The sequence below is a fragment of the Magnolia sinica genome, chromosome 11 (assembly GCF_029962835.1).
Source record: "Magnolia sinica isolate HGM2019 chromosome 11, MsV1, whole genome shotgun sequence".
In the NCBI taxonomy this organism is placed as follows: domain Eukaryota; kingdom Viridiplantae; phylum Streptophyta; class Magnoliopsida; order Magnoliales; family Magnoliaceae; genus Magnolia; species Magnolia sinica.
Window position 1 is genome coordinate 4,929,031 of NC_080583.1, and position 25,123 is coordinate 4,954,153.

Genomic DNA, 25,123 nt, shown 5'->3' on the forward strand with positions numbered 1-25,123 from the left:
TCTATACAGAGGGAGACACTGCATATCGTATGAATCTAGCGTATGGTAGCTATGAATATCAAAGAGTCTCACTTACTTAGATGGGTGGTGCTAGGGCTTGTTATAATTGTGTGCAGTTGATGAATCTCATTCGTTGGCTACACCAATCCAAGACCATACATGATCGATCAATGGATGCGTCTATGACCCACAAGCTTATCAGTTGAAGAATAGGTGATGTAGGACGGCCTAATCTAACCTTAAATGAGCATAGTATTTGAAAGGGGCAGATTCATACAATCTTTAAAAAACAAATAAATATCAACATGCTTTATACATCATAAACACAAGAAAGAAATAAGGTTAATATAGCATTGATTAGGGCCATCCATCACAAACACGAAGTATTGAATCTTAAAATCTGAATTTAGTTGGATCCGGCGAAAGATAGAACTTTCGTCTTGCAATAGGTCCGTCTAATGATCCAAGTGGATTTTCTAATCTAGAAAAATAGGAATTTCCTAGATTGGGAAATTTGGAAAATTCAGAAAAAAATAATAAAAAATGGTGGTTCTTCAAATTTAGATTTGGGTGATGGATTTTATGGGGGGATGAAAATCTTTTGAGATCTAATGATCTAGATAAAAAGAAACAAGATTTGGCTTCTAGATCTAAAGATTCTAGGAGAAAAGAAAGAGACTAGTGTTAAAGAAAAGAGCACCTTGAGAAAAGAGAGAAGGAGAAAGAAGTAGGGGATGAGAAATCGTTTAACTGGGCCTCACGCCCTCTTCCAATCACTAGAAGTCGAATACGAGATCGTCAGAAGCAAAAAAGCTCTTTTTTTTTTCATAAACCTAACATCATATGCTATGGGTTTAGGGCAACCCTTATAAATTCGTAATTACATGAAATTACCAAAATACCCCTACTAAAAAAAAGGTTTCAAAAAAAAGAAATTCACAAAAATTTGTGCACAAACTGTTTCAAAACTTAAATAAGTTAAATGTTCATAAACTAAATGCAAATTGAAAATGCCCGATGGGCCTCGATGATAGCGCCGTGAAGGTGGTGTAATGAAGGTGGGCCGTGACGATCCAACGGTCCGATCACACCATCCTCGTGATCCAACGGTCCACATGTCTCCTATAAGCAACTTACACATATCACGAACGCACGTGTAAAGTCTTCAACCTCTAGAGACCCGACCCGTATCCGTCATCCAACCACATTGACACGGGTAACGCAAGTCTCCTGCGTTGATATACTTTGAATGGCCTGGTATCCGCATCAACTCCCCTCGGCTGAGAAGATCTCGATTCCGGCAAGATAAAACTCTTGTGCTTTTCTAACAAATCTGGATCTAGTCGCTGCAATTCTGCTTCTGCCAACCATGTACAGTCAGATAATGGTCTGTTCTTCCACTTCACTAAGTACCTCTGAAATCCACTGTCTCGAGTGGAAACAATTTGCTCATCCACAATTCCTTCAATTTCTTCTCTTATCTCAGGTATAGTAGGCATAGGTGGTGTAGGTTGGGAAGAAAATTCAGAAATTGGCCAATGGTTTGGAACAAAATTAGGGTCTATGGGATGGCTTAAACAAGGCATTAGATCCTCCACATTGAATGTTGAACTAATCCCCATGCGAAGTGGAAGATCTATCACATACGCATTAGACCCAATCTTTTTTAGAATCTTAAATGGTTCAGCACTGCGTGCTTGTAACTTCTTAACGGTACCTTGTGGGAACCGTTCTGGCCTCATCCTAACCATTACATAATCACCCTCATTAAATTCTTGAATTCTACGATGTAAGTCAGCTAAAATTTTGTATTGTTCATTACTAGCATTTATCCACCTCCTAATCTCTGCATGCAACTCATGAATGTGATGGGAAAATGCATCGGCTGACTCGGAGGTCCTCTGGGTGATTGACATTGGTAACAAATCTATGGGTAGTCTAGGCTTGTAACCACTAACAATCTCAAATGGACTCATACCCGTAGACCTATTAACTGAACTGTTATATGCAAACTCGGCGACTGGCAAGACTAACTCCCAAGTTTTAATGTGTTCACCCACCAAACATCGTAGTAGATTTCCGAGACTTCGATTCACAACCTCAGTTTGGCCATCAGTTTGAGGATGGTAGGCAGACGAGAACTGGAGTCTCGTACCCATCATATGCCATAATGTCTTCCAAAAATAACTAGCAAATCGGACATACCTGTCAGACACAATGGTCTTAGGCAAACCATGTAATCGAACCACCCCCTCAAAAATCTTAGCTATGTTGGACACATCTGAGGTTTTAGAACAAGGAAGAAAGTGAGCCATTTTTGAGAAACGGTCCACGACCACAAAAACGGTATCGTGCTTTTTAATTGTCTTAGGAAGTCCAAGCACGAAATCCATACTGATGTCTTGCCACGATGCGTGTGACACTGGCAATGGCATGTACAATCCAGTATTCTGCTTCTTCTGTTTTGCCAGTTGACATGTTCGACATTGCCCTAAAATTTTGACTACGTCTCGCTTGAGACTTGGCCAATAAAATCAATCCTCCACTAGGGCGATGGTCTTATCTCGACCAAAATGGCCAGCAATATCTCCAGCATGAAGCTCCCAAACAAAGAAATCCCGGAGAGAAGTGCGGGGAAAAGTCGGTCTCCTTTGAAAAGGAAACCATCTTTCAGCACGAACTCACCCGAACTATGCTAGACACCTAAGTGTGACACGTATGTTCCCCCAAAATCTGGACACATGGGATACTCGTTTTTCAATTGCTCAAACCCAACAACTTCTACACTGAAGGAGTTAAGCAATGTCTCTCTCCTACTAAGGGCATCGGCTAGTTTGTTCTCAATCCCGACTTTATGTTTCAGGACAAATGAATATTCCTGAAGAAACGCAGCCCACTTGACATGCCTTGGGTTAAGCTTCTTTTGGGAATTCAAATGCCTCAAAGCCTCGTGATCAGAAAATAAGACAAATTCTTGCAGTAGAAGATAATGACGCCAATGACGTAGCAATTGCACTATCGCATAAAATTCTTTGTCATAGGTGGAATACTTTTGTTTTGCCTCATTCAGTTTCTTACTAAAATAGGCAACTCGATGACCCTCTTGGCTTAGTACTCCTCTTATATCTACGCCTGAAGCATCACACGCTACTTCAAAGACTTTAGAAAAATCTGGAAGACGCATGACGGGAGCCTCTATCATCTTGCGTTTAATATTTTTGAATGCCTTACCTGCGACCTTAGACCATATGAACTCTCCCTTTTTAATGCAATCAGTAATGGGAGCCATAATAGTGCTAAACCCTCGAATGAACCGACGATAAAATGTGGCTAAGCCATGAAAGCTTCTCACTTCATGTATGTTCCGCAATTAAGGCCAGTCAACTATGGCCTTGACTTTTTCTGGATCTGCTCGCATCCCTACAGACGACACTATGAACCTTAAGAAGACAACCCTATCAGACAAGAACGAACATTTCTTAAGGTTCGCACATAACCTCTCCGCCCTCAGGACACTACAGACCTGCCTCAAGTGATCGACATGCAGCTCTTTAGTGGTACTATATATGAGTATGTCATCAAAATAAACCACTAAGAACTTCCCGATAAAGGGTCTCAAAACCTGGGTCATCACACGCATAAAAGTACTGGGTGCATTAGTCAAGCCAAAGGGCATGACCAACCACTCGTACAACCCATCCTTCGTCTTGAAGGCTGTCTTCCACTCATCTCCAAGGCGTATGCGTATCTGGTGATACCCGCTCTTGAGGTCTATCTTGGAAAAAATGGTGGATCTGGCCATCATGTCTAACATATCATCAAGCCTTGGTATCGGAAACCGATACTTGATCATGATCTTATTAATGGCCCTACTGTCCACACACATCCGCCACGTACCATCTTTCTTTGGCGTTAATAGCGCTGGTACGGCACACGGACTCATGCTCTCACAGATGAAACCTTTTTGCAGGAGCTCATTTACCTGTCTATGCAACTCTGCATGCTCTGCAGGATTCATCCTGTAATGAGGAAGGTTCGGTAAAGTAGACCCCGGGACGAAATCAGTGGCACGCTGGATGTCCCGCATAGGTGGAAGCGCATCCGGTAAATCCTCAGGGAATACATCATTGTACTCCTCAAGAACTGAAGTCACCTCAGGGGATAACTCTACATGAACCTCGGGTGTAACTTCCCTAGCCATTAGGGCGTATACCGTCAAATCATCCTCTGTCTCTTTCTCAAACTCTTTTGCATCTAGTTATGTAGAGACTTCGGAATAGATTTCCTCACATCCGTCCTTGACCCACTCGTTTTCACATCCCTAGCCTTGTCCATGTGGCTCTTGGGTGGCAACGGATTAATCTTGATTTTCTGGCCCTCATGCGTGAATGTACACACGTTTGAGCGACCAAAAATTGTGACATCTCTATCGTATAACCACGGCCTCCCTAGAGTGATGTGACCTATATCCATAAGTAAAACATCACACCACAACATGTCTTTATATGAACCGATTTGGATAGGAACTAAACACTGCTGGGACACAGGCATGGAAGACGTGTCAACCCAAGAAACCTTGTAGGGTTGAGGGTGAGGGATGGGCTTCAAACCCAAACGAGTGACTATGCTAGCTGAGACCACGTTTGTGCAGCTACCACTATTCACGATGACTTTGCAATTTTTGTCACCGCTCTTGATAAGCGTATAGAAAATTGTGTTTCTGCGCCAATCATCACTCTCTTTGGCCTGCGCTAAAGCACATCTAACTACAGCTAGTGGTGCAGTCTTTGGTTCTTCTTCTTCATAATCGCTAGCACCTATCTCTGGGTGATATTCCTCAACTTCATAATCACCCATCTCATCCGCATTTTCATTTGACTCGTCTATGACTAAGGCTTTCCTGCGAGTCTTTGTTGTGCACTGGTATGCGAAATGACCTGTACATCCGCACTCGTAACATCTCAAGTGACTACCACTGCCAAGATTGGCACCAAGGACACCTTTGCCCTTATCATCCTTAGGCTTAGGCGGTGCACTAGCCTGCGCCTTAGGCTGACTTCCAATGTTAGGTTTGGTTTCCTGAAAACCAGATCTAACAGTAGAGTCTTGGGACTCAAAGCGCCTCGTGGCAAGAGACTTTAGGTAAAGCTCTAACTCTTGTACAACTTGGTAAGCCTGATCCAAGTCACTCACTGCATGGGTCATAAGCTCACGCTGCAGATCCATGCGAAGACCCACCTTGAAATGCGCCAGCATCACTAAGGGATCCTCCTGAATATCACACCGCATCATATACTCCTCAAATTTTGCGATGTAATCTGCAACCGACATAGATCCTTGGCGTAATGCTTGCCATTGATCTAGGAGCTTTTAACGGTAAGAGAGAGGAAGATATTTTTCCTTTAATAACTCCTTCATCTCTACCCAATGTGCGACTGGGACACCTCCTGATCTCTCGATCCTACTGTCCGTATTTGTCCAAAACAATTTAGCTTGACCCACAAGTTTCATTTTTGCAAACCCCACCTGTCGGTTCTCAGACATCTCATACCATTCGAAATAATGGTCCATATCCGCTAACCAATCAAGGAATGCTTTTGAGTCAAGACGCCCATCAAAACTAGGAGCATCTACTTTAACACTCTTTAAGACCCTCTCATCGACATCATAACGGTCATGATACTCGACAGCGGGCTGCGGATTTCGCACCCCTCCACGTCCTACCCTTCAGCCACGTGCTCCACGACCTCTACCACGATTTTCTACCCGTTTCTCAACTACTCCTGCGTGAGACTGTTCATCCCCTCCAATGTCAAAGATTTTTCTTAAGGATGCTTCTATCTGATCCATACGGGTATTCGTGTTCCTAGATTGTGCCTCAATGGCGGCCAAACATTGGTTGATCGTATTCATCATCTCAGTCAACTGTTCCATATTGAAAATCGGGCGTAGACCAAATCCTCTACCAGTCCGAGTGGGCATACACAATAAGACTCAACTTAGGTTTCCTAAAATACGACTCTAGGAGATTGTTTTGACACAAGACTATAGACACCGATGATCCTAACTTTTAGAATGATGCAAATGTGGAAAAATTCAGATCTAGAATTTTATTTTTTATTTTTTTTTATTTACAAATCTGAAAATTTCAGATCTAGACTTTATATGCAATGCATGAAACCATAGAAAAAAATAAAATAAAATAACAATCTAGACTCTTGATAACTCGATCTAAGACGACCCAATGCAAGGACCTAAGCTTTGATACCAAAAATTGATGTAGGACGGCCTAATCTAACCTTAAATGAGCATGGTATTTGAAAGGGGCAGATTCATGCAATCTTAAAAAAACAAATAAATATTAACCTGCTTTATACATCATAAACACAAGAAAGAAATAAGGTTAATATAGCATTGATTAGGGCCATCCATCACAAACACGAAGTATTGAATCTTAAAATCTGAATTTAGTTGGATCCGGCGAAAGATAGAACTTTCGTCTTGTAATAGGTTCGTCTAACGATCCAAGTGGATTTTCTAATCCAGAAAAATAGGAATTTCCTAGGTTAGGAAATCTGGAAATTTCAGAAAAAAAAAATAAAAAAATGGTGGTTTTTCAAATTTAGATTTGGGTGATGGGTTTTATGGGGGGATGAAAATCTTTTGAGGTCTAATGATCTAGATAAAAAGAAACAAGATTTGGCTTCTAGATCTAAAGATTCTAGGAGAAAAGGAAGAGACTGAGGTTAAAGAAAAGAACACCTTGAGAAAAGAGAGAAAGAGAAAGAAGTAGGGGATGAGAAATCGTTTACCTGGGCCTCACGCCCTCTTCCAATCACTGGAAGTTGAAGATAAGATCATCAAAAGCAAAAAAGCTTTCTTTTTTTTTTCATAAACCTAACATCATATGCTATGGGTTTAGGGCAACCCTTATAAATTCGTAATTACATGAAATTACCAAAATACCCCTACTAAACAAAGTTTCAAAAAAAAGAAATTCGCACAAATTTGTGCAGAAACTGTCTCAAAACTTAAATAAGTTTAATGTTCATAAACTAAATGCAAATTGAAAATGCCCGATAGACCCCAATGATAGCGCCGTGAAGGTGGTGTAATGAAGGTGGGCCGTGACGATCCAACGGTCCGATCACACCATCATCATGATCCAACGGTCCAAGTGTCTCCTATAAGCAACTTACACATGTCACGAACACATGTGTAAGGTCTTCAACCTCTAGAGACCCGACCCGTATCTGTCATCCAACCACATTGACACGGGTAACACACGCCTCCTGCGTTGATATACTTTGAATGGCCTGGTGTCCGCATCAATAGGCCCATCCAAGTGTCCCGAACAAGGATGTGGACCACTTTGAGGGCTAGGATTGGTATGATGGAAGATTAATGGTTTGGATATACATTATGAACTAGATTGGCAATCTTTTAATTCGTGGTTAGAGTTGGAAATAGTTAAACTAATTCCCCTTTTGTATTTTGGTCACTTTCTTCGTGGGCCATTTTTTGGGCATCAAATAATGTCAAAATGACATAAAATTGGTCCCATCTAATAGCCAATTGAGTTAGGTTTCAAATGAGACCAACATCATACAATTTCAATGCCATTTAAGAGTTATAGCAGATGCACATAAGACCCATATGGTGGTGACAGGATTCGAGGTTATTTTGGTCATTTCCTATTATATTAGAGTTTTCTTTAACTATCAAAGTCAATATAAAAGACCTTCTTCCTTGTAGCAGCTGATTATGATATTATGGAATTATAATAATAAATAATAAATAAAAAAACTCAGTTTGGGGGTTTTCCTTTTGGTTCCATTTGGTGGAAGAGGGGCGGTTGAGATCCCCAGCACTTAGCTAGTGGATTGTTGGATTCTTCCCTCTAATCTTGTTTGTCTTTTCTTTGATTCATTTGCATCCCCTTTAGGATTGCACTACATGGTTATTTGTGGCCAACTAAATAGTCAATAAAGAAAAAGTAGACAACTCAAATCATGCAAGATCACATAGAACTCATCAAGTTGCATACAACTCACCTGAAAATGATTGTAATGGTAACTTTTTACAAATTTAAACTAAATGTTTTGCTAAAATATGCACTTCAATGCAACAAGAGCAACAACATAATGTTACAGAAAATGACTAAGCTACCAATAAACAATTTGAAAGCTTACCCAGGGCTGGCTAAATTCATTATAGGTTGCATTACCAAGCAAGTTAAAAGCTCCCGGGCAAAACACCGAACCAAGGGGCATTGAGCCTCTCGTGGTCTTAAGACTACAGCCAACACTCCACCCATAAGCCGTTGAAGAACCTAAAACCACCATGGAAGAAAATAAACATCTATGGCAATTTAGATAAAAGCAATGCAGCACATCAAAAGGTTTTCTATCAGTTCAAAATCAAATATTGCTAACAGAACGGCTCCACTCACACCTTGTACTCACACTCAGGAGAGAGCAGAGCAGGATGAAGCTCCTTAGAAGCTATTAGATGGTGTCTTAACCTTTCATCCCTTTCATCAGAAGATAGTATTCCCATGACATCCGCACCAATGGAAGACTGATTCCTTCTATAGAGGTCTAAGTGGTTCCCTATTAAGTCAACCATATCCCTGAAACATGGAATGTTGTTTGAGTCTGACAATGAATGAACACAACTATTCAGTCGATTGAAGAAAGCTTGTTGATGACTTACAAAAGTAATGTAAAAGCACCTTGTTAATAAGTCGAGAAGGTTGATCTGTTTAAGCCTTCTAGATATCTCACCAAGAACATCATTGATTAATATGTGTATCTGTTCAGGGGCCTCCTTGTCAGGAGTAATTGATGAATACCACAAATCTACCATGAAGTCCTGCAAAATCTTATTAATGAAATCATCTATCGCAGCTTCCACAAGAGGAGAATCAATTTTCCTTTTCCATCTTGGTGCAGTTGGTAAAGTTGAAAGACGTGGATCATCCAGTGACAGCTGTTTCTTCTGCAAATGAGATAGATATGACTGTCGATGAACCGGACGAACCTTCCAACGGAAATCCACCTCATATGATAAAAGGCGCAATCCAGAGAGCATAAGAATGGATATGGGGATATTTGTCCACATAGATTTACTTGTGTCTGCAATAAGCATGTAGTAGACATTAGGAAAAGAAAATTCATGACCAGAAATTGGCTGATATGGCTTGAGAGTCTATCTCAAACGCCTAACCCAGGATGAAATGGAAACGGAATAATAGTTATCATGTTCTTCGACATGTCTGGAAATGTAGCAAACACCAGCACATCATTAAGAATCAGCTATGTGACTTATTTTACAGACATCTTAAATCAGTATCAGATACAAACACAAGTTGCTAGAAATGTGGATCTAGGGATGCTGACATGTCCGTGCAGACAATGAAATTAAGAAAACTACTATTGTGTAAATGTTAGTGCATAAATGTGCATTTGGTTGCACCAAATATCATGATCTTTCATCATTAATCAGTCTAATTTGTTGCAAATTTTCAAGATATTTCATGAAATTTTGTGTAACCAAACGCACCTTAAAAAAAATAAGATGTGGAAGAATGTTTTATTGTTAACTAGAAATGAGACATCCATTTTTACGGAAAATATAGAAATGAGAAATCCTGTGTATTCGCATGGCCATTTGATGATTGGTCATGCACCCAATTCAGGGTTGGTTTGGTAATGTGAGAATGTTTATTGATGGGCCAGTGCTTGACCAAATATTGTGCGACTAAATGCCTGTCTGTGCATAACGTTTCTCAACTAGAAACACACCAAAACCATATAAACAGTACCAAAAATGCTAAGATACAAGGTTAATATAAATTGTTCTCTGTCCATAATAGATTCAATGACATGAGTCTGGGTCAGATAAGAAACACTTAGTATTAGGGCCTGTTTGGTGCTTTAAAGGAATACATAAATACAAATTTATATGGGAAACAATATCTGTCCCCACCTTTATGGGGTAGCAATGTTCCCGAAGCTTAATTTGACTGTGGAACAATCTATCATCAATCTGGACTCATTCCGTAGCACTAGGGGCAGGCAGGCCATGATGCAAAACTCATGCCAATCTGATGATCCTAGTGCCTTGAATGTTGACCTTTTCTTTGTAACTGTCAGCTTTTTATGAGAGATCAGATGGGAAGAGGCATCTGACCAAGGTGCTTCTTCAAAATCATACACACTACATGGTAACTCCTATGTGTAGGCACCCCACCTCACATGAGATCCTGAATTTTTATGTTAATTGATTTTGAAAGAGGGTCATGTCAAAACTTTTTTGTTCGCAGAAATTTAGTTAAGCTCCTAAACCAACCAAAAGGCAAATTGTTAGCTATAAACTACCCTAATGCCCAACCCTAACCCTACCCAAAATACGCAGCTCTAATTTTTCAATCTATTCCCTACAAACTACCCCTAGGACCCTGGTTCACCCCAGCCTACCCTCTAATCACAAAATTCACCCTTCTAACTAACTTTGCCATTTTTTTATTTTTTTAGAGAGAGATAACAGCAATTTATTAGAGACGCATGAAGAGCAAACAAAAGAATACAAGCTAACTACAACTCAAAGAAAGAGAAAAGATTTACAGATTTAACTTGTTTAACAAAAGAAGCCCAATCCACCAAAATCCACTTAATCTCCCTAATAACCTCTTGAACCGAAGAAGTTCTATTCTAAAAAGCCCTCCTATTACGGTTGCCCCAAAGAACCCAAAAAATGAGCATCCTTCACATCACTTTACCTATTTTCCCAACTCCCCCTTGGTGCTAAGCCCACATAAGCTCAACGACTGATCTTTGCTTCATCCAAGCAATATGGAACATTCCCAAAAAATGATCCCAAACCTTACGAACAAAAGAGCAATGAATGAAAAGGTGGCCCACCGATTCCAATGCTTCCAAACGCATTAGGCAAGTGATAGGCAAAATAAGAAAAGTTCTTTGCAAATTATCAATATTAAGAACTGTCCTATTACCCACTAACCACCCAAACGCCACCACCCAAGGAGGAGAACCATAAAACCAACAATGATATGGGATGATTGATTACGAGGTGCACCATGCATTAGACGATAACCAACCCGAGCTATGGACAAGCCAAATAAAAGAGTTTGCCTCTTGAACCGCAAGAGTTCTATCCTTCAATAGGCTACCCAAAGATGGATTAGTTTCTTGGAATTCAAGTTGGCAGGGGTTGCATTAGGTTGGCAGCCAGCGTCAAACTTATGCCATAACTTCCATCGTGAATCCGAACAATCGGAACCAGATACATGTAGCCGACCCCAAGTAATTGGTATAAGGCTTAGATGATGATGACCAGTTGATGATGCTGAAGACAAGACTTTCCAAGAGTCGAAGTCAATCGATTCCCAAAAAGACACCACAATACACATTCAGGGAGTTTTTTCTCTCACTTCTCTTTTCTATTTCTCTGCAGTTTTTCTTTTCACATTTGGAAAAATATTGCACTGACATTCAGTTTCAAAAAAGTTTCACTTCTTTTGATGGAATAAAGACAGCAATTTCACAGTTGGGGAAAGTGCCTAACACTTCCCACCACCAAAGTTCTCGGATGGATCTCTAACTCATAAGCTTCGGAATGAATTTTAAAAATTTTGGGTTTCTAACTGGGCCCTTCATTTTCTGGCATTTCCACTGTTGTCTATCTAGATCATCAAACCCGTATCCACACTATGGGATAGATGTTTTAAGATGTTGATTGGACTTTTTTTCACTGCTCGATCCTGACTGTCAATTTTCATGCTATTGATTAGATGATTAGGACCATTCAATTGGTGTGATTTTTTAATCATGGCCTTCCAATAGTTGGTGTGAAACAAAATAGACAGTCCAAATCCATGACTTGTTGTTCCCACGTTGCTTAAAAGGTCAGGGCACATTGCTCACATCCCATGAAGGTGGGGATGTTCGTATTATGATATCTATAGATGTCCCACAGGTCAATCCACTCAACAGGTGGGCCACATGTGCGATGAGCGGACAATGAGTGGACTTGCCTAATCTGGTGTGTATGTCTGTGTACATCCAACCCATTTAAAAAAATTGGCTCCACTATGAAGATCGCCTAGCACGAAAATCAGGTCGATCCACTCAACAGGTGGACCAAACCCACCTCCAACGTGTGGACTGGCCAGATTTGTGTCTGCAAGAGCACCCAACTTGACAAGCAGACCAGCCTGACTCTTGGGTGAGGGCATTTACATGATAGGAACCCTCTAATAGGAGGAGCGGATAAAGAAACCCGGTTCCATAATGTAGTAGTTAACAGCATGGGCACTGAAGCCACAGACCTCAGTTTGAATCCTAGGAGGACATTTATATTCTACAAGTAAAACAAATTTTGTTGTAGTGTCTATACAAATATATAATATTAGTACTGAAATTAATTAGTCACCCGATGACTACCAGATTAGGTACACCACCCAAACCAACTTTAAGATGGTCCAAAAATTGGAACCAAGCATACGTTTAAATCAGGTCAGTCAGGTACCAATTGACAGCACTACACATCAATCAAACAGGCCCTTAGCTATGAGCCCAGCTTCTATGTTGCCATTGGAGCACCCTTTGACAGCAAACAATCTCTGCCCATTAATATAATACGCACGCCTATAGGTCAGTCAGGTACCAATTGACAGCCATATGCATCAATCAAACAGGCCCATAGATATCAGCCCAGCTTCTATGTTGCCATTGCAGCACCCTTTTGACCGCAAACAATCTCTGCCTATTAATATAATACGCACGCACGCACGTACAATATTCTTACAACTCAAATGCATTTAGTTCAGACACACCTTTCTGTATCTTATGATTTTATGAACCTATGTTGATAATACATATCTTACAATCTTATATAAAACAGATTTTGGGTTTTTCTTACCCACATTAAGAATACCAACACATGTATAATCAATCAGTTTTTTTTTTACAAACGTATATCACACAAAAGACAAAGATGTGTTGGATTGGATTGGAGCAATTAGTTAAATAAAGTGGAAATAACACGACCAGAAATACTAGGTTCGGAATCTGCGATTCTATCACGTTCAAGTGAACTCGAAAGGAATGTAACTGCAAAGCAGTTAAAATTTGGTAAACTCCCACCTATCAAATTAACCAGAGCAATTCAATTCAATAGCGCAAACAAGTGCATCCAAAGCTAAATTTCTCAAACCGCAATCCGAAGATGATAAAATCCCTGCATGGATTGAATTCAACAAAAGCCTACATTACCCAGTTCAAATCACACCCCAATTACAGCAAATAATACTATAATCCTTCTAAATAACCCTAATTTCAGTGAGAAAAGAGCCCAGATCACATAATATGCAATGTAATTGCCCCAATTCTTCGATTCAGATGATAATCAAACACTTCTAAGAAATTGAAGAAAAATAAAAAGATGAGAAACTGCAAGAAAATCTCACGCGACAAGAAGTAGGCGATCCCGAAGACACAGATTGCCCACCACAGCGTCCGGACCTTCGCTTCCTCAATCAAATCTTGCAGCGAATTCATCGCCTTCATGATGTGAAAGCCCTAACTGGAATTCCTCCTCAGAGAGAGATAAAAATTCTATCAAGTCCTGGAGAATGGGAAATGAAAGACGGAGAAGAAGAAAACCCTAGAAATTTTCGGTTTTTTTGCAAGCCCTAGAAAATAGAAGGGGTTTTCCGCAATTCTGGAGATGAAAATTCTTCCACTGCTTTTTTCACATATCACATTCACAGGCGTACGTGGGGAAGAAAGATGAAATTCCTGTGTGTTTTGGCATCTGTAGATAGGTATGCTTATGGTGTATGTTTGATACAGCTCTAACTAAATTGTGGCACCTCATCCGCCGTTCAAAATGGTTTACGGGCAACCAATCTCTATCCGCTACCGTCTATTTCATGGGCCATGGTTTGGATAGGTCATCCTAATAATCCAGTGGCCACGAAACCTAACTTAATTTAAGAACTGTATCTCCGTCCATATTTAGTAGGAACTCAGATGGCTGACAGTGTTCCATTGATGTGCTTTTTTGGCATTGATCTATTCATGATGGGTCCCACGGTTTGGACGGCGTGGATCTGCATGCTTGTAAGCTATTTGCGCTGAAGAGGCAATCAGCAGCACACGTGTCAAACCGGTTCTTGAGCGCGAGATCTAGACCGCTCCTGAGGTAGGCCTCTTGTGGAAGTGACCTGTCCACTCATCAAGTGGGCCGCAGTTGTTTAGAAAAATGGACGGTTGGGATATTGATGAGTGGACCAGCATGATTCTTCAATAGGAGCATGTCTATGGTGGGACCCACTTGGTGGACGGTCCGAATCGCGAACGGGTGTCCTGTCATGCACCTGTTTAACGTTTATCAACTGCTAGTGTATCAAAGGCACGGTATATCGCTTCCTGCAGTAGATACGGAATCTGATAGTCCGGTAGAATAATGCTGGAAAATGCCTTCCATGCATCCGCCGTACACGTGGCAAACATGCGTTTAATCCAGTAGAGGGGGTGTGCTGAGATCTCTTTGATTGGATAATGCTGACTTAGATCAATGGGCATTTGCTTGTTAAATGTGGGCCGTTGAATATTTTTCTTTTCAAAATTCCATTTGATTGTTCGCATATTAAACGGTCAAGATAATCTAGATGTGAATCTTTATGATGTGCTCATGGAGGGCCCCACAGATGGAGCGGTCTGGATTGAGCATCTATGTATGCACAGAAGGGTGGATGCGTGTGTATGATCAACCACCGGTTGCAAGCACCGTACAATTCTTTTATTTTCTTCTGTTTGCATAGCCGTTGGATTTAGGCTCTTTTTTGGATGACTCCAGCCGTTGAATTGACAGGGTTCACATTGGACGGTGGATGGTGGAAGCAACTCTCGAATTAAATATTTCAAAACTTCGATCATAAGGTTGTTATTTTGACGGTTCCTGTTCAAGGCAGAAGACAAATTATCTAACGGTTGAAATTAGCCGAGTCGCAGTTTTTACTTTTGATTTTCCACCGTACAAGGTGGTGCTGGATTCCCCCGCATGGTGTTGGATGGGACATGGTGAAAAGGGCAAATTTGTCATTTTATTTACGAAGCATTTACTTCTTTTTATTTTTTTTATTTTTTTTTAAGTTTAACACACGACAATTACACCCCTGCCCTCACACAGTAGTGAGATTCCAGCACAATGGGAACCCGAAGTCATTAACTCATGTTAAAAGCTCGTGAGTTTACCGCCAAAACATGCACAAGGATACCATTTTTATATCGTATGCACGCAGCCAAGCATGATATTATTTTTTTATGTTGGATTTTGGCATTTTGATGAAGCATTCTATATACATCCAAAATAAAATGATGTATTGTATTATAACACGGTGGCATGTACTCCAACAATTCTCTATTACAAATAGAGATATTATAGGCATGAATCAGCTCAAAGTTGAAACGAATGGTACCTTTTATTGGAAATAAAAAAGGATTGACACTCCGCTTTTTCCTCGTTTCTTTTATCAAACCTAATAACTTAAGTTTCTACTCCATGTATTATGTAGGTTTTTTTTTTTTTTTCAATGTTATAGGACTTTGCAAGTTAATTAAATTACAAGCTATATTTGCAATATATTTTTCTAACTAAATAAGAACTTAATTAAGCCAAACACATATAAGTTAAACATTTTTATATACACGTTATGTATAAAGATGTGCATAATTATTGGGTCTTATGTTGTAATAAATGTCTTAAATCAAGTATGTTATTGGGTCTGTCGATGTCATCAACAGTCCGTTCGATGCTACCTTCGGCGACATCGAACGATTCTCAACCTCATCGATGTCTTATAGATTTTCTTCAGTTAGTTGCCAAACTAACTGGACACTCTTTCGATGTCATTGATGAGTGTTTAATTCCATTAAGAATTTTCAGAAAATCATATTTTATTTCTGGATGGTTGAGATGATAGTTTGATGTCATCTATGAGTGTTTGAGATGGGCCATCAATGTATATGTTTAATAAATAAAACTTAATTTATGTACAATTGATTAGTATCACTTAGCGTAGAAAGTCGAGGTGAGTCATCAGTGTATGTATGGTTAGATCTATATCATTCATCTAATGTGTAGAAACAAAATATGTCAAGACCTCAAAAATCTGGATGATCCAATCATCTAGTAGGTCACCTCGATTAATCATTTGACATTTAATTGTAGGATTTTTTTAATCTAAAATTTGATAATTAAATTTAATAAACATAAATTTAATTATTTGATCATTTATGGTTTTACCACTTAAGATATATATTAAAGATGGGCTTCACCGTGTAATATAACCAGATGAATACTATTGTTGTTGATGTAACTGATAGAATCTCTTAATTCAAACTAACCTAATTACGTAGTAGATTATATACTACCGGACTCAAGTGAGTAACCCAACGTGTCTCGTGATTCATTGGAATTAAAATAAATTATTTGTGATTGTTTGATTGATTGATAGACTGATTTGAGTGTTTTGTTGCAATATTGTATGTTAAAGTAAATCACTTGTTAATTTGTGTCAAATTACATGATTATGATAATTGTACATTAAATTTACATATGAATGTTCTTATCAAGACAAATATCTATGACAGTTATGAAAATAATACATTTATACATTATCCATCATTCATTGCATTGCACTGTTGATCATAGGAGCCCTCCCTGAAAGAAATGTCGATCCTGGTAGAATATTATCAGACGCGGGCCATGCCCAAGCCTACCCAACAGGTGGATGTGGGTTAGCGATCTCCAACCCAAGCAGATGAATGATCATCCTATCTGATGCGCTCATACACCATTTGCATCCATATTATTGTGCATGCATGACTACATTCAATGCTTGTATTATTTTAATTTCAATAAGGATAAATCATGCTGAGTTATTTCACTGAGCCTGACCAGTTTACTTTTTTATTGATGGAAAAACCATACAGATAAACAATTAGTTGATGAGTTGGCGTAGGAACAAAAACAATGAGTTGTGACTAAACTAGTGCACGACACGCGTGAGACATGACCATATCTATCAGGAGAGGAATTGACCACATTTGGACTTATAATTAATTAATAAAAATTACTTTATTATGATGATTTGATTTATATATAATGAATAATGGTATTATTTGTAAGGTTTTTAAAATTTAATTGATTTTATTTAATTAAATTATTATATGTCTGTAGCAAGTATTCATTGGTAAGCATTATTGACTGGTGAATCATTTATAATTCATGCTAATTAAATGTTTACGTATGATGAGAATGGACAGATGTTGGTGCTTAAATTATTCGAGTGAATGATTGTGAATGGATCTGATTGAATTTTTTTTTAAAAAAATCTTCTTAATAATCTTATAATGGAGTGAAGTGAGTTACGACTCAAAACTTGGGTTTGAAAGTGCACACTTTGTACTCGAATTTCGGAGTGTGACATCTCGCGCTTATACATTTGTTCATGATTGCACCACTATAAAGATGTCTTGGACTTAGTATATCACATGCTTATGAATCATGATTGATAATTTTAAAATAAATATGAACCATTAATTTTGCAAGACAATACATATAATGTTTTCAAAGTTAATTATATAAACAAAACACTTTATAAATATAGTTTGGATGGTTAAGTTATGACAATCAATTATTATGATTTCATATATAAGACTAAATTTATAAAAATCATAGATATATCATTTATTAAGAATCCCAATCTCCATGATTACATGATCAACCACTTAACTCACCAATGACCTAAGGCTTCTTAAGTCTAAGGTAAAGATATCAAGCATGGAAAGTGTAACTATCACATGCATACATCCCCATATGTCCAGGGACAATATTTAATAACAAAATCTAGCCAAGTGTGTGTACAATAATTACACTGTGTATGATGGACCGTAAACGAAGTTATATGGTTTATGGCTAGACATGACAATATTATATGCCTATTAAGAACCTAAACAATATTATATACCTATTAAAAAACATAATAAGTAGCCTATTTCATATCATATCAAACTTATACTACTTGATTTCTTATAAACTAAGAAGATTTGGCGAATGTATCTTAAATATATTCATTTTATATATGCATAATAATACTAAATAATAAATAAATTATTAATAAAAATGAATATATAATTCATTTGAATAAAATGTCATACACTCCAAGCTCCACACCATGTTTCCTGACCTTCTAGATTTCTGGCTACATCCCAAAATCAACAAGCCAAATGGGGCCACTACTGATGTGTATGTGAAATCTAAACCATTAATTCGGTTACTATCCTCATGAGCACCATACCATCTGGAAGTTTCTATAGTGGCCCACTTAAATTATGGATGCGCTTTATGATCTAGGCCTAGTGTTGGGAAGTGCATTTAATGGACGTGGCTCACGCGTGGTGATCGGACCATTGGATCAATTTGGCTCATCGTGGACGGAACACGTATAAAAATTGTACCGTTGGGACAATCAGGACGGTGGGTTACAGATGGACGGTTAGAACCGAAATGGGCAGAGATAAATGGTAAAAAAAGCTCAACCGTTGGATGGTTACATCTTGCAAATGAGAATTGATCACCTGCAGCCGGGTGCATGCCAACTTGTCATCCAGACCCTTCTTTCCTGACAACACTCACTTGTGCACGACATCCGCACCGTGTAAACGGCAGGCCCCATGGTGAATATCACCCACGCAAAGAACAAGGATGATCCACGTAGTAGGTGGGCCACACCCATTTTTGTGGCAGGTGATATTCATGGTGGGGCCTACCTTTCCGTGCACTTTCAGAGTGCGGAGCATCATTAGGTTTATCCCTTTTGCTTTTCATAATTGCAGAGAATCATTCCAACACTGTGAAAGACGGATTTTAAAACGATTGCTTGACCATGCTTAATCATGTGGGCGTACTGACGTGGATATAGGACTTCATGTAGATGAGATCCACCCCGTCCATCAGGTGCGTAGCACTATGTTTAGACCAGGACCTAAAAATCAGGTTGATTTAAGGCTCAGGTGGGCGACACCACAGGGGAACACTTGAGATGGAAAGTCCCACCATTAAAATCGTCAAAATCGTCTAGGCATCATCCAATCCACTCATTTGAATTATGAATGAATTACCCGTAAATCAGGACATCCCAAGACTCATATGGGCCACAGCAGGTGAATTAAGCTTTCTGTCATGATTTTACACCATTCCGTGTGGCCCACCTATCTCTTGGACTGGACTGATTCTTGGAATCCATGGTGAAAATGTAGTGGCCCACTTGGTGGATGCGGTAGATTGACGCACTTCCTGATGCACCCCTGCTGAATCTATTTTTCAAAGGTAGATAATAACATACATTGGCTGAACTTTCACATCCATGTATTTTAGGCTAGCATGTCACAAGTTATATGTGTGGACATGTAACATGTGAGTTAAAGAAAAATGTTATCACTAAGCAGCTAAAGGGCAATGCTCTCAAAGACCAGAACCGCATGTGTGTGAAACTTTGAGATAAGCTACTTTGGTTTTAAAAAGTTAGCTACCCTGGTAAATAACATATTTATCATCCAAAAAGTTAAAAAAATTATATTTAATTTTCAACCTTGCAAGTAATTATTTTGGAAGTTTATTTGGTTATCTTTATATGTATTGTCTATCACATGAGGCCAACCTTTGAGGTGGATTGTTCATTGTGTGAGCTTCACCTTCGATGTGGGTCATCATCATGCCGGCACAGTTTGGTTGTGGGTCATTCATCGTTAGGGGCTGACCTTTAATGTACACAGTTCATTAGATAGGGCTCACCTTTGATGTTAGTCATCAATCATGTAAGGGCTATCTTCAATATCTATGGCCCATTATGTGGAGTCAACCTTTGGTGTAGACTGTCCATCGTGAGGGCATACCTCTGATGTCGGTCGTCCATAATGTGGAGCCCACCTTGAGGTGAATCATCTATCACATTGGGCCCAACATTATTAATTGCCCATCATATAGAGCCTATCTTTGATATGAGTTGCCCATCATGTGGGTTCCACCTTCATCGTGGGTTACCAATCATGTGGGGCTCACCTTAGATGCAAGTCATTCATTATTATGTGAATTATCCATAACATGGGGCCATGATCTTTTAATCTTATTGACTTATACGGGTTTCATAGCCTTAAAAAGTATATTTCTTCAAATAATTTTTAAAATTATCATGTCACCAATAAAAATTTAAGGAAATAAATCATTATTGAAAGTTGAAAGTCGATAAAAAAAAAAATATTATAAAACCAAAGTTCTTTTTATTAAAATCTATTTATTTAACTTTAATAATCAAATTAACTAATTTAAGAAAAGTAACATATTAACTCGTATGAGTTAAAAAACTACTTGTTTGATGGCATCCAAAGGAAGTCTTAAGGAGCAAATTAGGTATTACCCCTGCTTATCCCAACTCATAAAAGGTTGTGGCTTCGAAGTGCCCACCGTGATTTGTGGGTTTATCAACACCGTCCATCCATTGTGACATTAAGATATAAGTCCAAACATGAGGCAAATCCAAGGGTCAAAATGGACGATACTACATGAAGCAGTCGTGATAATAACACCCACAATTGAAAACCATCATAGGGCCTAATGTGACGTTTATTTGCCATCCAACCAATTCATAAGGTCACATGGACCTTGATGAAATCAAAACTCAAATATCAACTCATCCAAAACTTCTCGGGATGGGAGTTAATCCCCCAAGCGTGGTTCACTTGAGCTTTGGATCTGCCTTATTTTGGGGCTTATATCCTAAAATGACATAGAAAAATGGATGAGTGGTGTTGATAAACCCATACATCACGGTGGGCTCCCTGGAGCCTAGGATAGGGTAGTACTTAATTCGTGTGGTCCATTAAGTACACTCTCTGCGTCTATACATTAGGCACACTGCCTCATTTTTAACCTCTGACATAAAAATCATGATCATTCAAAGTCGCAGGTATACCATTCCATAAGAAATAATTGGGATGAAATGCCTACCGTTAATTTTATACACAACGCACCGAAAGTATTTACACGCCATTCATTCCATTCACCTAACTTACCACATCAGGATGAAAGCATTTGACACGGTTTGGGTATACTCCTGCCTGTCCCACCGGTGGAAGCTTTGACAGGACACCATGATATTTGAGCTTTATCCACACCTTTCATTCATTTTTTTCCCATATTGTTTTATAGTATAAGCCTAAAAATGAGGCAGATCCAAGGCTCAAGTGGACCACACAACGTGAATTAAATACTTACCATTGAAAATTTCTTGGGGGCCATAGAAGTTTTGGATCAAGATGGTATTTATCTTTTCCCTTCATCTAGGTCTATATGACCTTATGAATGGGTTGGATGGCAAATAAACATCATGGTGGGCTTTAAGAAGGTTCCAATTATCATTGTTGTGTTGAGGGTCAAATATTGCATGTTAGACTCAGTTGTTGCATAGATTTACACGCATGATACCGCTTAATGGCCTGATTAATCGTGTTTGTAATGCAGAGTGTATGTACGAGCCTGGACCGAAAAGGGTGCTTAAAGCATGGACTTAACGCTCTAATGACACCAAAGCATGGGACGGACTCCAGAAACCCAAGATCAACAGAATTACACATCAGGGACCCGAAAAAATCGAGAAACCGAAGCTCAAACGGCCTGAAAGTCAACCAGAATGCAAGATCACAGAGTTTCTACCATCCGTTCAGTTCGAAACTTCACATATAGCCTAAAAATCAAAAACTAACTGTACATGTCAAAATTCAGCCATTGGATCCCCCTGGAAGTGGCCCAACGGACAGATCAGCCCCTTTAATCGTTATGTGGGACCCGCCTGATATCTGGATATGTTTCAAAGTTGGTCTAGACGGTCTAAATGAGATGGCAAAACGGATGGATGGATTGGATTTTGCTTATACATCAAGGTGGGGCCCATTTTATGCGAGCAGTGTATAGAGGAAGGATGCACTCGCTGTACATCGAGCAGACGGAGTCGGTCAGCTGGCGCTGACCCGACGTCCGTGTTTTAAGAGGAAACAGAGACCCCGATTCGCTGCAGGGCGTTGCAAGTGGGCCAATATCAGCATATGTTTTTATGATCCACACCGTTCAACGTGATCAGGAGGTCAAACCGACCGCACACTGATCTACGGTCCGATTTTCCAAAAGCAGTGCATGTACAGGGAGTCCAAACGCCGGTCAGATGGATGAAGAACAGAGTCAGTGGGCCGCAATAGTGGAAGTAAAAATCGTCCCTTTCTGCACCGAAATTCGACTGCAAGGCCAATGAACGGACCTGATTTACAAAAATAACATCACAAGTGGGTCACGCAGAGATCAGCGCTACCCCTGTTTCCGCGTCCGGCCGCTGGCCGATTTCTGCGATCATTGTACAGCCATGATGATGATCGTGTGAACGATCTGGACCGTCCATCGGGTAGACCATCCCAAAATGTCCCAGGGGACGTTGTTCTCTTAAAAAAAAAAAGAAAAAGATTTAGCGTATGCAGCACCCGTTCTCTCGATGCGGAAGTCCTTTCGCATTCTGATTTGCAGCGACTGCCCCCTGTTGCGTAAACAGACTTGCGGAGGACGTTTCACCGTCAGCAAAGCCCTATTAAAAGGGAATCGGCGTGGGGAGGAAAGGAGCTTTTTGACCAGGGAGTTGGAGGCAGTGGAGGAGTTCTCGTTTTGGCTTTGACGAAGGAAGAGAAACGGAGAGAGAAAGGGAGCAGGGACGTGGCTGCTGGCACGTAACGGGAGGTGTTTTGCTGCTGCAACATGAGCACAGGTTTGTTTGGCTGCTGGGATTGACAAGGCTGCTGGCTGGAACGTGGAATTTGGCATGATCTTGCCGGCATGTGAGCTCGGTTTTGGAGATGAGCATGTGGAGGAAGTATTAGAAGACTTGGGCTGGACCTGGACCTGGTTGTTTCCCTTTTTCCTTTCTCCTTCTTCTGTTGTTGATTTTTAATTTAGCCCATATCATGTGTGGCTAAACCTCTTAGCTAGGGCTAAGAGGTGAAGCCTGTAGCGAGATGGGAGAACCTACTTTATGCCTTTAATTTAAGATTTCTAAACTGAATTTGATATAGTTGATTATTAAAGGAATATTTTTCTTAGTCTTTTATGGTCTGTTGTGACTGAAATTACAATGGGTTTGCAATGGCTTTGAGTATTTCTTTTCCCTTTTTAAGTTTATGAAGTCAGGAACCCCTGTTGTTCATCATTGCTCCATGGGCATGGTAGGATGACAGTACCCTTCCTGATCCTCATACATTGTTGATTGGTTGGTAATTAGTTTAATCCTGTTGTTTGCTTTGTCTCCTGGGCATGGTTAGATGATGGAATCCATTCTAATTCATATACCTTTCATCTCTTGAAAACTATATCAAAGGAAGTCTAGTTGATTTCCATGATTTGCGAAGCAGGCATAAGATCTCCCTGATCTCTACAAGTGGATCCTCTGAATCCCTAGTTTCCTTCCTCTAGATTCCTTAAGTTTTCGATAATTATTCTACAATTATTCCTTAAATTCTATTTGATTTAGATCACATCTTAGACTAGTTCTAGTTCTACTTGGTTTCAGATAACGTACAAGTATCAGTCCCTGTGGATTCGACCTCGGTCTTACCAAGTTTATTACTACATCACAACCCTATACTTGGGGAGTGAACAAGTTTTTGGCGCCGTTGCCGGGGACTGACGGTTACGATTCTCTGAAATTAATTAGTTTTAGAATTAGGTTAGGATTAGGATTTTACTAACTTTAGGCTAAAAGTTTTTATTTTATTTTATTCTTAGAAACTAACTTGTTTTCATATTTTGTAGGATCCTGACATAAGTCCATAAATTGGTAATTCCTTCCTAATGTCTTTACTTTTTCTACCATTTAGAATTAGGGTTTAAATTTTGAAAATTTTAATTCTAGTATTTTTTCTATTTTTAGGAAGCAGTTTATTTTTAGAAACTAGATTAGTTATTTCTCTTTCTAGAAAAATCCTCTAATTTTAGAAACTTTTCTCTTTTGTTTTTCACTTTCTATTTTTAACTCTTTTTAAATCTAATTTGTTTCCTCATTTATTTTTAGAATTTTTGTTTAGAAACTAACCTTCCTATTTTGTAGGCTTTTAAAATAGAAATTTCTAATTCGGTAAGCTCTTTCTCTACTTCCTATTTTTCAGTTCTCTTTTAGTAATTTACTTCATAGTTTAGGACTTTCCTAATTCATTTTAAAAGTTTCCACTTTCTTTTAGAAATTAGTTTACTTCTACCTTTATCTCAAAGGATTGTTCCTCTTCTTTTAGAATCTAACTTATTTTGTTTTTATTTTTGCAGGTCCTTAACTTAAGGGCATCAATTTGGTAATTTCTTTCCAACTCTCTCTTTCTTTCTTTTTAGATTTTCTTTTCCTTTCTTAGGATTAGACTTTGAATTTGATTGAGGGCTGCGAGTGTTTTATGCCCAAGTGGGCCCGTGACAACACTCGACGTCTCTTGACTGAAGGAGGATTGGTTGAGGGGTTGACTATCCATCGCAGGATTAGACACCGCTCGAAATCCCCTGAGTTAACTGAGGTTATGGCTGAAGACCAACCTCCTCTACTTCCACCCATGGTGGAGGATACCCAAGATGAAAATGAGGTGCAATAGGCACCCCTGCCTTGTACTTTACGAGATTATCTACAACCAGCGGGAGTGAGTACGCCCTCATGCATGATTTTTCCTGAAAACAAAGGACAAATGGACATCAAGCCAGGAGTTATCCAACTCCTTCCCAAATTCCATGGACTTGAATCAGAAAGTCCATATTTACATTTGAAAGAGTTCGATGAGATTATAGCTACATTATGTTTTCCTAATGTATCTGAGGATACAATTAGGCTGAAACTCTTTCCTTTTTTCTTAAAAGAGAAAACTAAGACGTGGTTACATTCACTGCATCCTAGATCCATTGGCATATGGAACGACATGCAGAGGGAATTCATAAAAAATTCTTCCCACATCATAAAACGATT

At 39.3% G+C, this 25,123-nt stretch overlaps 1 protein-coding gene across 4 annotated transcripts in view; it reads right to left on the bottom strand.

The window, feature by feature from the left end:
* LOC131218612 (uncharacterized) overlaps positions 1 to 13,819 on the bottom strand; it is a 37,295-nt gene extending 23,476 nt beyond the window's left edge. For 3 of the 4 annotated variants that reach the window (XM_058213256.1, XM_058213257.1, XM_058213259.1), the window contains exons 1-4: positions 13,493 to 13,818; positions 8,735 to 9,137; positions 8,455 to 8,632; positions 8,193 to 8,332 (exon numbers count right to left, since the gene is read on the bottom strand). In XM_058213256.1, the coding sequence (XP_058069239.1) occupies positions 8,193 to 8,332; positions 8,455 to 8,632; positions 8,735 to 9,137; positions 13,493 to 13,592 (821 nt within the window). In that variant the 5' untranslated portion in view covers positions 13,593 to 13,818. Of the gene's footprint in view, positions 1 to 8,192; positions 8,333 to 8,454; positions 8,633 to 8,734; positions 9,138 to 13,492 lie in introns of all 4 variants that reach the window. The other variant, XM_058213258.1, reaches the window with a different exon arrangement.
* Positions 13,820 to 25,123: the final 11,304 nt, after the last annotated feature.